Source organism: Trichechus manatus, unplaced genomic scaffold (genome assembly GCF_000243295.1).
Source record: "Trichechus manatus latirostris isolate Lorelei unplaced genomic scaffold, TriManLat1.0 scaffold00001, whole genome shotgun sequence".
Taxonomy (NCBI): domain Eukaryota; kingdom Metazoa; phylum Chordata; class Mammalia; order Sirenia; family Trichechidae; genus Trichechus; species Trichechus manatus.
In genome coordinates, this window is record NW_004443937.1 from 8,793,410 (window position 1) to 8,809,022 (window position 15,613).

General features: G+C 38.9%; 1 protein-coding gene across 1 annotated transcript in view; it reads right to left on the reverse strand.

The window, feature by feature from the left end:
* RAD18 (RAD18 E3 ubiquitin protein ligase) overlaps positions 1 to 15,613 on the reverse strand; it is a 111,428-nt gene that overhangs the window by 8,944 nt on the left and 86,871 nt on the right. The window contains exon 12 of the mRNA XM_004368293.2: positions 8,899 to 8,961. Coding sequence (XP_004368350.1) covers positions 8,899 to 8,961 — 63 coding nt within the window. The remainder of the gene's footprint in view (positions 1 to 8,898; positions 8,962 to 15,613) is intronic.

Genomic DNA, 15,613 nt, shown 5'->3' on the forward strand with positions numbered 1-15,613 from the left:
TGTTAATGAGTCTTCCTCCAATCCTGATGCCCCGTTCTTCTTCATATAGTCCAGCTTCTCGGATTATTTGCTCAGCATACAGATTGAATAGGTATGGTGAAAGGATGCAACCCTGACACACACCTTTCTTGACTTTAAACCACACAGTATTCCCTCGTTCTGTCCGAAGAACTGCCTCTTGATCAGTGTACAGGTTCCTCATGAGCACAATTAAGTGGTCTGGAATTCCCATTCTTCACAATGTAGGGAAAGATTAGTCCAAAGGATTAATGGACCACAACTACCACAGCCTCTACCACACTGAGTCCAGCAGAAATAGATGGTGCCTGGCTACTACCACCAACTGCTCTGAGAGGGATCACAATAGAGGGTCCCAGACAGACCTGCAGAAAAATGTAGAACAAAACTCTAACTCATATAAAAAGACCAGACTTACTGGTCTGACAGAGACTGGCGAAACCCCGAGAGTATTCTCCCCAGGCACCCTTTTAACTCAGTACTGAAGTCACTCTTGAGGTTCACCCTTCATCCAGAGATTAGACAGGCCCATAGAACAAAATGAGACTAAACGGGCACACCAGCTCAGGGGCAGGGATGAGAAGGCAGGAGGGGACAGGAAAGCTGGTAACGGGGAAACCAAGGTCGAGAGGGGGAGAGTGTTGACATGTCGTGCGGTTGGCAACCAATGTCACAAAACAATATGTGTATTGTTTAATGAGAAACTAATTTGCTCTGTAAACCTTCATCTAAAGAACAAAAAAGAAAAAAAGAATTTGTCCAAAACACACCATTAAGAGAATGAAAATGCAACTCATAGACTGAATGAAGATGTTTACAATATATACATCTAACAAAAGACTCATATCCAGAATACACAGAGAACTATTATAAACAATAAGGGGAGGGAAAAAGATAACCCAATTAATAAAAAGGGGAAGGGGTGCAAAAGATTTGAATAGGAGCTTTACAAAATAAGATATCTAAAAGACTAATGAGTATATAAATACATACTCAACATCATAAATTATCAGAGAAAAATGTGTTCAAATCACAATGAGATACCACTATACATCCACAGAATGGCTAAAATTACAGAGACTAAGAATATAAAGTGCTGATGAAGATATGGAGCAACTGGAACTCCCACTGCTGATAGGAGTATAAATGGTTATAACCACTTTGGAAGAATGTTTGACAGTATCTACTAAAGCTGGACATGATGCAGCAATATCACAGTTAGGCATATATTCAACAGAAATGAGTCCACATGCACCAAATGACATTTATAATCATATTCCTGACATCTTTATTCATAATAGCCAAAAACTTTAAACAAACTCATCTATCTGTCAACAGTAGAATGGATAAATGGTGACGTATTCATACAATGTGATACTATACTATAGAGCAGTGGTTCTCAAACTTTAGCATGCATCAGGCTCATTTGAGAGGCTTATTAAAGGCTCCATCCTCAGAGTTTCTGATTCAGTAAACCTAGGGTGAGGCTACAGAATTTGCCTTTCTAACAAGTTGCCAGGTAATACAAATGCTGCTGGTCTAGGGACCACACTTTAAGATCCTCTGTTATAGATAAAGCAATGAACAATAACAAACTACTGCTATATGCAGCCATGAAAAAAATCTCACAGACATAATTTGTTCCAAAGAGGGACACCAAAGAGTACATACCACATGATTCCATTTACATGAAATTAAAATTAATCCACAGTGATAGAAGTCAGAATAGTGCTTACCTTTAGTGGGGTGGGTTTTGATTGAGAGGAGGCATGACAGAGGCTCCTAGAATGCTGGTAATGTTCTACATCTAGATATGGGTGGTGGTGGCTGCACAAGTATTGTGATAATGCTCCTTTGATGGCCCCCAATGAACCACACTTCTTGGTATTCACCCCTTTGTGTAGCCCCTCCCCTAGATTCTAGGGCTGGTCCTGTGACTCACTTTAACCAAGAGAACGTAGCAAAAGTGATGCAGTGCTAGTTTCACGACCAACTCTCAAGAATGTCTGACAACTTTCATATTTGCACTCTTGGGAGCTTTATCAGTTTGAATTCAATCAGGAGGAATAACTCACACAATAATCTGAACATAAAAGTTTAATACAAAGAAATGTTAACTATAAAAGGAGATTGGAGTAACCAGTGAATGGTTAGTAAAAGTAAAGAGAACTCTAAGAATATAAAAACAGCAGAACTCTAAAGAATATAAAAATAGCCACTATCTGTAGGACTGAGATAGAGCACCCAAAGAAAAGGCCACTCCTCAGGATAGCTCCAGACTTGGCTGGAGAGGGCACAGCTGTAGCTAACTAAGAACCACTGCTACAGATAGGGCAAAGAGCTGCTGGCCACTGTGCACTGCAGGAGTCTGGCAAATAAGTACTATACCAGAACCAACAGGCAAAACATTTTCCTCTTGCAATGCCTTTCCAGTGCCCTCTACTGATGAAACTTAACATCACGAGAGCTGGCAAAGAAAAAATATTTAAAGGGCACAGTTCAGTTTTCACAGAGCAGGCAAAAAAGATGAATTTGCAGCTGAGAAGCAATAAATTTATAACTAGCACAAGAACCCTGAACCTCCATGTAGGAAATCCAAATATCCTGCTGGAAAGACTACATGGACAGACCATGTAGAGAAGCCACACGAAGAAGATGCCACAAGACTACATGGAGACAGACGGAAGTCCAGACATCTCAGTCGAATATAGCCCCCTGCCAACATGCAAGCAGAACGCAGCCATATAAATGACCGCCAGCAAGACCAGCAGAAGAAACACTCATCCGAGCCTGGCCAAGAGTGAAGAATCATAAGCAAATAAAATGGTTGTTGTTTAAGCTCCTAAGGTTTAAGGTGGTTTGTTACACAGCAATTAAAAAACAAAAGAGAAAATCATTTCTGTTTTGGTTATCTATTGTTGTTGCTGTTGTTAGGTGTCATCGAGTGTGCTCCATCTCACAGTGACCCTGTGTACAACAGAATGAAACAGTGCCAATCATTGTTATGTTTGAGCCCATTGTTGTAGCCACTATGTCAATCCATCTCATTGAGGGTCTTCCTCTTTTACATTGACCCTCTACTTTACCAAGAATTGATGTCCTTCTCCAGGGACTGTCCCTCCTGATAACATGTCCAAAGTACATGAGACGAAGTCTCATCATCCTTGCTTCTAAGGATCATTCTGGCTGTACTTCTTCCAAGACAGATTTGTTCATTCTTCTGGCAGTCCACGGTATATTCAGTATTCTTCGCCAATACCGTACTTTGAAGGTGTCAATTCTTCTTCAGTCTTCCTTATTCATTGTCCAGCTGTCATATGCATATGAGACTACTGAAAACACCATGGCTTGGGTCAGGTGCACCTTAGTCTTCAAGGTGACATCTTTGCTTTTTAACACTTCAAAGAAGTCTTTTGCAGCATATCTGCCCAATGCAATGCGTCCTTTGATTTCTTTTTGGCTACCTATTACTACATAACAAACCATTGTTAAACGTAAGAGGCATAAAACAACACAATCATTTATTTGCTCATGATTCTGAGATCTGGGCAGGGCTCAGAAGAAACAGTATAACTGGGTCTGCAGGATCCACTTCCAAGATGGCTCACTTACATGGCTGGCAAGTTGGTGCTGGTTTTTGGCTGGGAGATCAGCTAGAGGTGATGGCTGGGTCCTCTGTTCTCCTTCAGTTGGCCTCTTCCTGTGCCTAGCTTGTTAGGCTTCTCATAGCAGGGTAGCTGGCTTCCAAAGGAGCATTCCAAGAGTGAGAGTTCTGAGAGGACAAGCCCCAATGTGCAAACGCTTATCAGGTTTCTTCTCACATCTCATGGCCAAGCCCAGAATCAATGTAGGATTCAAGGGTGTGAATACCAGGAGGTGTGGTTCATTGGGGGCCACCAAAGTAACCCCAACCCCAGGTGTAGTCAGTTGTAAAAATTCACTGACTATATACCTAAGATTTGTCACTTTCATGAATGCGTGTTAAATGCCAATAAAAAAAGTTCCAAAACAAGGATAGCCAAATTATTAATATTCCTCCATTAGAAAATACGACAGGCTAATAAGTATATGCAAGTGACTTTTTATGGGGTTAAGATGAAAAGTAGATTATCAATACAGAAAATGATTATTTCTTTTAAGATTTTATAAGAATATGAGAGAAAGCTATTTCCTAAAATTTTCTTTTTAAGGCACCATGAGATCAAGAGTAAAAAGATTCTTAAGTGGCAATCCTTATCCATTCAGATTTCTGAAGCCATGTAAGCAGTGTCACTAACTCCTACTACTAGCCAGTAGATTCAAATCCAATAATCACTGAGTGAATGATTGACACATTCATTCACATACTTATTGTATATCTGCTATGTGCCACCCAGGCACTGTGCTAGCTGCCAGAGATTCAAAGTCCAATGGACTTGTTCTCTAGAAAGGGAGATGTTAAGTGCAGGGTGTGGGAGGAGCAAAGTCAATGGCTTCTGAATGAAGTTGTGAAGAAAGGAATGACAATTTCTATCTCAATGAAGAAAGGGGAAATGGCAATTCAGGCAGAAGCAACAGCATGTGCAAAGGCACAGGGGCAAAGGCAGCATGACTCATTGTGGCATCTGTGAGCAGCTCAGCTTGGATGAAACAAAGAGGACGGAATGAAATGCCATGAGCCAGCCAGGTAGGCTAGGGCCAGAGCTTGAGGAGCCTTAGATGCTGCGGAACCCTTGAATGACTTTAAATTATGAGGAGAAGAACATGGCGTATTTTAGATCTCACTGGCAGAAGGAACGGGTAATGACTAGAGACAAATACACAGTTGAACAGCTGTTTTAGCAAGCTGGGGAGAAGAATGAAGCACCCATACCAGGCAGTGGCACAAAGAGGAGGATAGATATATTAGAGGTAATCTACAGTAGTGCTACCCAAAGTGTGGACCCTAAAAACAGCATCAGCCACACCTGGGAGTTTGTTAAAAATGCAAACTATTAGGCTCCACCCCAGACCTACTGAATCAGTATTCTCGGCATGGAACCTACTAATCTGTACTTTAACAAGCCCTCCAGGAGATTCTGATGTATATTTAAGTCTGAGAACCACTTATCTATAGGACTTTGCAACTGACTACATGTGAGAGATAAGGGAGGGTGAGTATTCAAAATGATTCCTAGGCTTCAGATGTGAGTTGTGAGTAGATTATAATACTACCATTCACTGAGAGAGGGATGAGCAGACTAGGAGCAGGTGTAGAGAGGAAGGACTTAGACTCTCTGAGGCAGACGTTTTCCCCACACATTTTATGTATAAGGAAATAGACCCTTAAACATGAAGTAATACACCAGGATCATTTTCCTTCCTGTTTTCATTCTGTCCAACATACATATATCTTACAGCTCAAAATGGTGTGATGAACCAATATTTATTTTATTGACATAAGATTCCAAGACCAGTCTGTAGAAAACAAGTTTTTTGTTTTTGTTTTTTTCTGGCTGCTTATGAAAATACTGCTTTATATGGGGCCATGTGTTGCAAAGGGAACCTCTAAATCATTTGTGGAACCAGGAGAATGTGTTGGAACTGAAATAGTATATTCTAGGACTAAGATCTCAAATATGCTGCTGTGGTACCACAAAATATGCCTATAAACTTAAGATGGGTATTTGTAGACCTACCACATTTTGTTAAAAATATAGCTATGGAGGCTTTTCCTGACTCCACCAGTAAAGCTAAATCATGGTATAAGCTCATACGTAGCAGGAACCATGGTTGTTTAAAGGGTTCTATATTCAGCTGAAATCAGAAGGCCTGGTTTCTGATCCTGGCAATGCTAATAACTAGCTGTGGACCTTGACCCAGTCAATTTACCTCTCTGAAGCTCAGCCACCTTTTCCATAAAACGAAGGAACTGGACTAGATGAGTTCTTATATCCCTTCCGGCTTTCACATTTATTACCTGTGAGGATCAAGGGATGGTATTTGTGTTCTAAGAGCTTTCTTATAATAATGATTTGCAAAGATCATCATTATCAAGAAATCTTTGGATTCAGGAATTCTGGGGTACAGTGTCATAGCCATTAGTATCTGGGTTTAGCTCAGGATGAACGGGGTGATTCCCGGTACAGGAAAAAGTAGTTACCTAAGGAGTAACTTTCACAGAATCCAGAGTTACCTAACACTTACGTTACAGTAGTACAAGTAGCCGAGATCTCAAACTTCAATAAAACACTGCTGCTTCAACCATCAAATATCTCATTGGCCCAATAAACCTACTCACAATGCATTCCCCAGATGCACCATGCTTCCATTCTGCCAATGATTCAGCTATGAAACTATAAAATGTCAACAGCAGAGTAAACCCCTCCTTCTTTGGAGAGACAGTATAGTTTAATGGTTAAAAGCACTGACTTTTGACATATTGGGTTAGTAGCTCAGCTCCATCACTCATCATTTAATTGTTAATGTGGCCTTGGACTGGAGGTTTACATCTTTAAGCCTCAGTTTCCTCACTATAAAACAAGAATAATAATAATATCAACATCATAGTGTTGTTATATTTAAATGTTACATATATAAAACAATTACTGTGGGTCAAGCTTGTATTGACACTGGGACTACAATGTTAAACTTATAGGCCAGTAGGGGAGATGGGCAATGTGCTGGAAAACGGACACAGTGCTGTAAGAGCCTATAATAGGAGGATCTGATCTAGTAAGAAGGGTCAGTGAAAACTTTGAGAAAAAGTTAACTCCTGGGCTGATTAGGTGTAAATATGTGAAGAACACTCGAGAAGAGGGACAAGCCTGTTCAAAGGCCCTGTGATGGGAGGGAGCTTAGCATGTAGGACCTAAAAGGTCTGTAGGAATGGAGCAGAGAGAAAGAGAATGGAGCATAGGAGTGTAATAAGAGGTGAGCCTAGACAAAGAGACCAGATGACCTTTTAGGCCTAATATAGAATCCCCTCTTAATCCTAAAAGGGAAAAGAAGCCAATGAAGGTTTTTAGAGCAGAGGGAGAGTAACAGGAATCATAATTTGCATTTTGAAAAGATTACTCCAGCTGCAGTATGGAAAAGAGATTGTAAAGAAGCCAGAAGAAATGACAATAGACAAATCAAGAAGCTATTGTCTAATCAAGACAAGACTGTATCATGGATTAGGGTGATAAGGGAGGTGGAAAAAAATTGATGGGCTCAAGAAATATCTAAAAAGTAAAATCCACAGGATTAGTCACAGATTAGACATACAGGCAATGGAAAACAAGATGTCAAGAATGACATCTCATTTTTTGGCTTAAGCAATTGGCTGAAAAGAAACACTGGAAAAGGATAACGTTTTTTATCTTACTTTAAAGCTATTGGGGCAGGGGGAGGTGGTGAGCCTGGGCAGTAAATAAGATCAAGTATATAGCTTTTAACATGCTGATTTTGAAAGGTCTTAAAAATATCCAAGAGGAGACACCAAGTAGTTGAATACATGTGTCTGCAGCTCAGGAGAAGTATGGGCAGGAGATATAAGTTTACTTGAAGATAAATTTAATCTTCACCAACATCAACAATCAATGGCCTGGTTGAGAATGAACCAAAAAAGGAAGCAAAAGAAACAGCTGGAGAAGAAAAGAAAAACCAGGTTACTATGTCTTATTAGAAGCCGAGGAGGAGAGAAATTGTGAAGAAAAGTGAAGAGGTCAACAGTACCAAATACTGCTAAGAAGCCAAGGAAGATGAGGCCTAAAATATGTCCTTCAGATTTAGCAACATGGAGGTCTTCAATGACTTTAGTAAAAGCTATTTCAGAAAAGTGATGAGGAAGACAAGGAAACGAAAACGGCAAGTAGAGAATTCCATTAAGAAGGGAAGGAGAGAGACAATGGTTCTTGCAGAGGAATGAGAGATTGAATGAGGTGGTTTTTATTTAAGATGGGAAAGATTTGAGCATAGTAGAAACTCTATGAGAAAGACACAGTTGAGAGGGAGAGGTTGCCTACACAAGACAGAAAAGGGAGAAAGGATAAAGTTAAGTTCTTGACAAGAGGGAAAGGATGAGATGGAAGGAGGAATGAGCCTCAGATAGGAGGAGGGACATCTCCTTTATTAAAAAAGAGGAATGAAGATAAAGTATGTATAAAAATAGGCAGACTTATGTGTTTGGCATTGGGTAGATGAGGATTCCCATATGATGCCCTCTATTTTTCTCTATAAAGGAAGAGAAGAGGTCTTCAGCTGGGAGTGGAGCCATTGAAAGGAGTTGAGAAGATTCGAAATAATCACTGTAAAGAACGGGACAAAGAACTGGGAACAGAAACATTAAAATTGCTAGGCGGTTTTGAGGGCCTATTTGAGGTGTGTGACAACGAAATGATAGTGAAACCAGCCAATCTGACCTGGTGTATTACAGATCACTACCTGTAGGGAGAGATTTATGAAACTGTAATATTCTTCAGCATGGTTCCTTTCCTCCTAACTGACCATTGGGATCTAGAATAGGTCCCCTTCATCCCCCAACAATCTCATTTCCCTGACTGATTCATAAGTGGAATGAAAGAAGGAGTGATAGCCATTTATCTTACACTAAGTAGATCTCATGACTGGCAATATCCAGGAAGGTATTAAGTTTTCTAAAGATTCTGAGCCATTACTTAAGGTCAAACTGTTAACTGCCAGTTAGAACAACTTGTCTTTAGAGAAACAATTTCTGATAAGTAACTACATTCATTACACTAGGATCCCATTTCCAAGCAGAAATACAGAAACAAGTAGTAAATAGGAAATCTTTACCTTGATGTATGTGGATTACTTTCTTACGCCAGCACAAATATTCTTGTGTTTGAAAACCAACTGTATAGAATTATAATTTCTCAGGTCAAAGTATACATAGATTTCTTGATTATGAAAACTCACTTATGTGATGCTTCCCAGGCTTCCTCTTCTTCTAGGAGATCTCTTATGATGTCTGAACTAGAACTAAAAGGATATGTACATCAATATTGACAGACAATAAAAGATTGGATGGTTCCATTTATATAAAATTCCAGAAAACGCAAACTAGTCTATAGTGACAAAAAGCAGACCAGTGGACCAGTGGTTGCCTGTGGAAGTAGGAGGAGTAGTACGGGCAAGGAGGGATTACCAAGTGGCACAAGGAAACTGGGGGGTTATGGATATGGTCATTATCTTGATTGTCTGAAGGTTTCATAGCTATATATGTTATGTCAAAACTTATCAAATTGTGCACTTTAAAAATTTGCAGTTTATTATACATTAATTAATCAATAAAGCTGCAAAAATTTAATAAATTTACAATAATAGTAATGATAATAAATCACTAGAGCTTAAATAAACCCCTCAACATAAAACCTGGATTCATACAGAATACAGTCTTGAGTTTTGTCATGACTATGACACGAGTCCTATGACAACCAAAGATGAAACTGTGTTTTAAAAACCACATTCGAGTAACGAGATTCACAAGTGATAACAAGTTATGAAGTGGCTTTTAGCCCCTTTTAACCGAAGTAAAGTAAAATTTAATTAATTCGAACTGTGCTAGTAGCGGAATTTGTTATAATGCAACCTGGCTTAAAGTGCTGTGTACCTTTGGCCTACCTGTGCAGGGGTGCAGGGTAAAGAACATTATTGAGGGCATGCTTCCTTTCTTTAAGACAAAAAAAAAACTGTTTTGGGGCTTTTAGCAACTTGTTCTTAACCAAGTTAATTCCTACCAATCCTACCAATAAGCATTTTTGTTTGTCTGTTTGTTTTGTTTTAAAGATATGTACATCAATATCAAAAAGCATTTGTTTAGACATACGAGAAGTAGAATGTCACAGGCACTGTATGGAATAACTGAGAAAGAGCAGTCACCACCCCAGGGCTGAGAAGGCTGAAACTAAGGAATGAAATCCCATTCTCTCTCAAGCGAGAAATGACAGGTTTGGAAATGTAAGTGACAAACATATTTCTACTGACACTCAAAGAGCAAAAATTTAAAAATTATGAAGAGTTAAAGTGCTAATCAGTAATTCTCAGCCACTTTGGACAACTCTTTGAAATAAAGTCTGCTTATGATGCCTGCACAGAAAAAGGCAACATGGTCATTCAATATAATTCTGTACCAAATGTTTCACTCAAGGATTTCCCCCTAAATTACCAAGACTATCACAGAATTATATGCAGGGTCCCTCTGACTGTGAGTCATATGTGCACTGGCCTATGTGCGGGATTCCAGTAGCACTGCTAATGTACTGACCTCCTAATATATCTAGCGCAATGCTTCCCAGTCTTTTCAGGAGAAGGATCCTCAGATGGTAGTGTCAAAATTTTTAGTATTTGTGGCTTGGGAAAACACTTAATGATAAAGAACTATGATAAATTCAGTAATACTTTCAGTTGATATTTTATTCACTATAGCAGCACATGCATGCATTTTTCAAACAGTAGTACATGGATTTTTGAGGCATCCTTTATTTTGTCTACAGACAAGCCTTGACGGGCATGTGCTTTTGCACCTCCCTTGCAATAATTCCTTCAGGCCACTGGTTTGGAAACCACTGATTGAGCCTGTCAGGGAAGGTCCCTAAGCATCTACCACTCCTTCACACTGTGGGTGGCCCCCTGACAACAATAACACATTAATTTAGTGTCAGTCATTTTTACCTTAGAGTGAACTGGCTTATAACAATCTTTCCATTAAACTGCTAGCTAAAAGTAGTTTTTATTAGGAGGGGAGGAGGGAAAAGCATCCAAGACGTATTTCACCAACTTTATCATTTTTTATTTATTATTATTATCCTAAGAGATAGACCCACACAGCCACTCACTAAGGAGCGCTTGTATTTACTGCTATCCCTGTCTCCTTACTGTGGAGATAACCATTCCAACTTTGAAAAGAAAACTGGAGCTGTGTTAAGTTAACTTTTTCAGCCCCTTCTCTCTATCTCATAGTACCCTGATATCATCATTCATTCTTCTTTATTTGGATAGAGCCAGGACAGTGTTCCTCAATCTTTTTTTCATTGTCATTCCCTAAGGAGCCTTTTTAGAGTTTTTTTTTCCTAATCACTCCTCAGCCCATGAAAATTGAATGCCACAAATACAATGTATACCTGCTTATATACTGTATATATGTCTTTGTGCATATTACACATAAAGATTAAGATTTTTTTCTCCACCCCTTCCCCCAAGAACCAATTTCCACCCTTTTGGGGCAATACTGTTCCTATTGAGAACACACAAACTAGGGAAATGTGAGGTGGTCACGTGACTTTGGGTCCTAATGGATGTCCCAATGCTAGAGAAATAGTAAAGTCAGCTTCTTGCCAACACCCCCTTAATACACACACACACAATTTTTTTTTTTAATACAGGAAGGTTACAGAGCACCCCTACTATTCCAGCTAAGTAAGCAGGATGGCCAAGCCTGTCAGCGAACCTAGTATAGTCTGTGATCAGCTTACCCTGGGGCTTTCAAATCACCAGCACAAATCACTGATTTGTGAAAGGAAAATATTTGCAGTACATTTAATGACACAAACCTAAGAGGTTTTTGTTATGCTACCTCAGTGAAAACATGGTACAGGAGGTTTACAAAAAGCACACAGAAAAACTAGCCTGCCACCTCCTCTTCCTTCATGACTTCAATACCATTGACTAGGAAACCTGTACAGCTCCCTGGTTTCCTCAATTCTCATTACCTTTCCTTCTACTTCAGCTCAGTCACTAACTTGAGTGATAACCAAATCACTAGCCTGAATGATAAAATGTTTGGGAGGTTTGAGGTTTACCTAAAATGAAGTTTCAGGATTATCTACTATATCTGCTGCTCCTATTCTACATCACCATTGAATAACTAAGAGTTGATGCTAATACAATTAAAATACCAACCAAAACCAAACTCACTGCCGTAGAGTCGATTCCAACTCATAGCGACCCTTTAGGACGGAGTAGAACTGCTCCACAGGGTTTCCAAGGCTGAAATCTTTATGGAAGCAGATTGCCACATCTTTCTCCCACAGAGCGGCTGGTGGGTTCCAACCACCAACCTTCTGGTTAGCAGTCGAGCGCTTAATCATTGTGCCACCAGGACTCCTTAAAATACCAATAGAACTGTTAGTTCCTTTTTTAAGTAATATACTTACTATATTCTACTTAAAAATCACATTTATGAAATTAAAAACACTGTTTCATAAATAGGATATTACAAAAGAAACTATTAGGCATGACTATCTGTGTTACTAAAATCATCACTCTCAGATTTCTTCCCTGTGGGTAGAAGCAATTAGTATCTTTGATGTCTCAGTCATTTTAATATGCCTTGAAGATCAAAAATTCCTATAATATACTTTTGATTTCTAAAAATTCCTCCAGAGAATAAATCACTCACTTTGGTATACATGAGGTCAGATCATGCACAACCTTTCACAGCTGTAGCTTTTAATCTATGACAGAATTTTAGCTTCTCTGCTATATGGGTTTGGAACATTCTGGTAGACACTTTAAGAAGCTGTATAAACATGAGTCTGGTACATGAAAGTTACAGCTCCCCTAAGGGAGGGGGTTCAAATTGTGCTCTGACATTACCGCCAGTCCAGGTTAGAGTGGATACTAATATAAAGATTAAATACATGTGAGAAAGACTCGCAGGGAAAAAATATCAATCTTGATTTAATAGCATTCCCAACTTCTGTTTAGGAAGATTCTGGTAGGCTTGTACCGTTTAGGCCTTATTTTCATTTCAAACTTTCAGAAGCATAAACTCTTCTGTGTGTGCTTTGGCCTAGTTGGACTTTCTACACTATTTTACTCTTGTCATTCTCTGACTCAAAGTAGCACTTCTCCTCAGGCAAAGGAAAACACTACCTTTGCATATTCCTTTTATAACATCTTATTTCATTCTACTAGTAAAGATTTTACCACCAAAGCTAAAAAGTATGATGTCAAACACCTCTGGTGAAAGTATGGTTGGTAACGTTACCCAAAGTCAGACAAACCTGAGGTTTCAGTCCTGTTTCTGTCACTTACTAACTGTGACCTTGGGCAAGTTCTTAATTTCTCCAAGTCTCAATATCCTCACCTGTAAAGTCAGGATAATAATACATATATTTCATAGGGATGTTTTTAAAATTAATGAATGTAACACATGAAATGTTTAGCATAGAGCTTGGCACATACTAAGTGTTCAATAAATGTTGATTTCATTTCAGAAAACAGATTTGGGTCTGAGTTACCTGAATAACTGCCTCAGCATTATGCTTCATTTTGCCCTAGGAAACCTGATCACTATGTGTTTTAATCTTTGACTTCCACTGTTTCTATGACACGAGGGTGCAAATTCATCAGAACTTGTTATTTATCCAGCATGGCAGGTACACAGGGTACTGTGGGGAAGGAAAAATGCAAACATCTGCTATAAAAATCCCATAGACTAAGGATTACTTACAAGAGGAATTCTTCTACTCTCTAGTAGTTACTCCCCTCCTCACCCCCAGTGTCTATTCTCTTAATTGTGACATTAATTTGAATGTGGCTGAGCATATCCAACAAGAAAACAGTTCCTTAAGGACAGATCACTGGAGGACTGATGGAGAGAATGCAATGCCTACCAGGCAGTAGGACTTAAGTAAAAGCCACCAGCTACCATGAATCCTTCCTCAGAAGCTTCCTCGAACCCCTACTTTTAGTAATCTGTTCCGTAGGGTATATGATTTCCTATCAAGCTAAAGTAATCAAGACAGTGTTGTATTGGCTTAAAGATAAACAGACCAATGGAATAGAAAGGAGTCCAAAAACAGACCCACACATACAGTCAAGTGATCCTCAACAAAGGTGCCAAAATAATTCAATGGATAATCTCTTCAACAAACAGAGCTGGAACAACTCACTACTATATGGGGAAAAATGCACTGTGATTCATAATTTAAGCTGTGCACAAATATTAACCTGAAATACACCAAAAACCAAAACATAAAAGATGAATATTTTTGCAATCTTACCGAAGGCAAAGATTTCTTAGATTGGATCTAAAAAGCACCAACCATAAAAAAAAAATAAAAAAAAGATACAATTAACTTCATCAGGCCAGAGTATGTCTGTCGAACAGAGAACCTAGCTTACTTCCAGACCACGGCAGAGAGAGCTCGGACACCCCACCAGCTGGACCCACCCGCCAAGGCCTGCATTTACTGAGCACCACTGTGTGTGTCATCATGCTTCATACTCATAACTGCGCCATCAGACAGATGGGCTCAAAATTCTCATTTATAGGACTTGGCCTAAATGTCGCCTCATTCACTGTGAGCTCCACGACCACGTCAACCTACTGTCCCATCTCCAGCACAGCACCAGGCACACGTAGTCACTACTATAAAGGAGATAAAACAAGCAATTGAGCAAGAAGATATGGGGGAAGACTGACGCCAAGTCACATGGGGATCTCCAAAGAACCAGGAAACAGAAGCTGAAGAGACAAGGACCTTCTCCCAGAGCTGAGCGAGCGAAAACCTTCCCCTAGAGCCAGCGCCCTGAATTCAGACCTCAAGCCTCCTAAACTGTGAGAAAATAAATTTGTTTGTAAAGCCAAAAAAGAAAACTAACCTTTCTTCAAAATTTTTAAAACCTTCTGCACATTAAAGTACACTGTTAAGAAAATGAATAGGTTACCCACAGACTGGAAAAAATTTTTCAGAATACATTTATGTAACAAAAAAACCTATATCCAGAATATATAAACTCCTATAATTTAATAACAAAAAGGCAAAGAATCCAATTAAATAATGGGCAAGAGACTTGAAAGATAATTCACAAATGAAAATATACAAATGACCAATAAGCTCATGGAAAAGTATCTAATATCATTAGTCATCAGGTAAATGCAACTTAAAACCTCAGTTAGGTACAACTACACACCTGCTAGAATGTATGTAGTTTTTAACTAAAATTAAAAAGAGGGATACTATCAAGTATTCGTAAAGAGACAGAACTGGAACTCTCATACACTGCTAGTGGGAATATAAAATGGCATAACTACTCTAGAAAAATATTTGGTAGTTTCTTATAAACATTCACCTAACCTGCAGTTCCAGTTAGGTATTTACCCAAGAGAAATGAAAATATATATACACAAAAAGACTAGTACAAGAATATTTACAGCAGTTTTATTCATAATAGCCCCAAACCGGAATCAACCCAAACGTTGGATAAATAATAATATTTTCATACAAAAGAATACTAATATTGCAATAAAAAATGGGCTACTGATATACGCAATAACATTGATAAATCTCAAAAGATTATGGTGAGAAAAAGCAGACCAATGCATAAGAACATATACTGTATGATTCCATTTATATGAAATTTGGCGATAGGTGAAAGAAAAAATCAGAATGGCAGTGGGAAGTGACTGGGAAGAAGAATGAGGGATCCTTCCAGCATGATGAAAATATTCTCTATGTTGATAGAGGTGTTGGTTACATAGATATTTGTCAAAACTCACCAAACTACACTACTCTTAAGATCTTTGTATTTCACTGTGCATCTTATACCTCAGCTTATTAAAAAAAAGAAGAATATAGAAATCAGATTGTAACACTCCCCTGGTTTAAAACCCTCCATTGTCTTC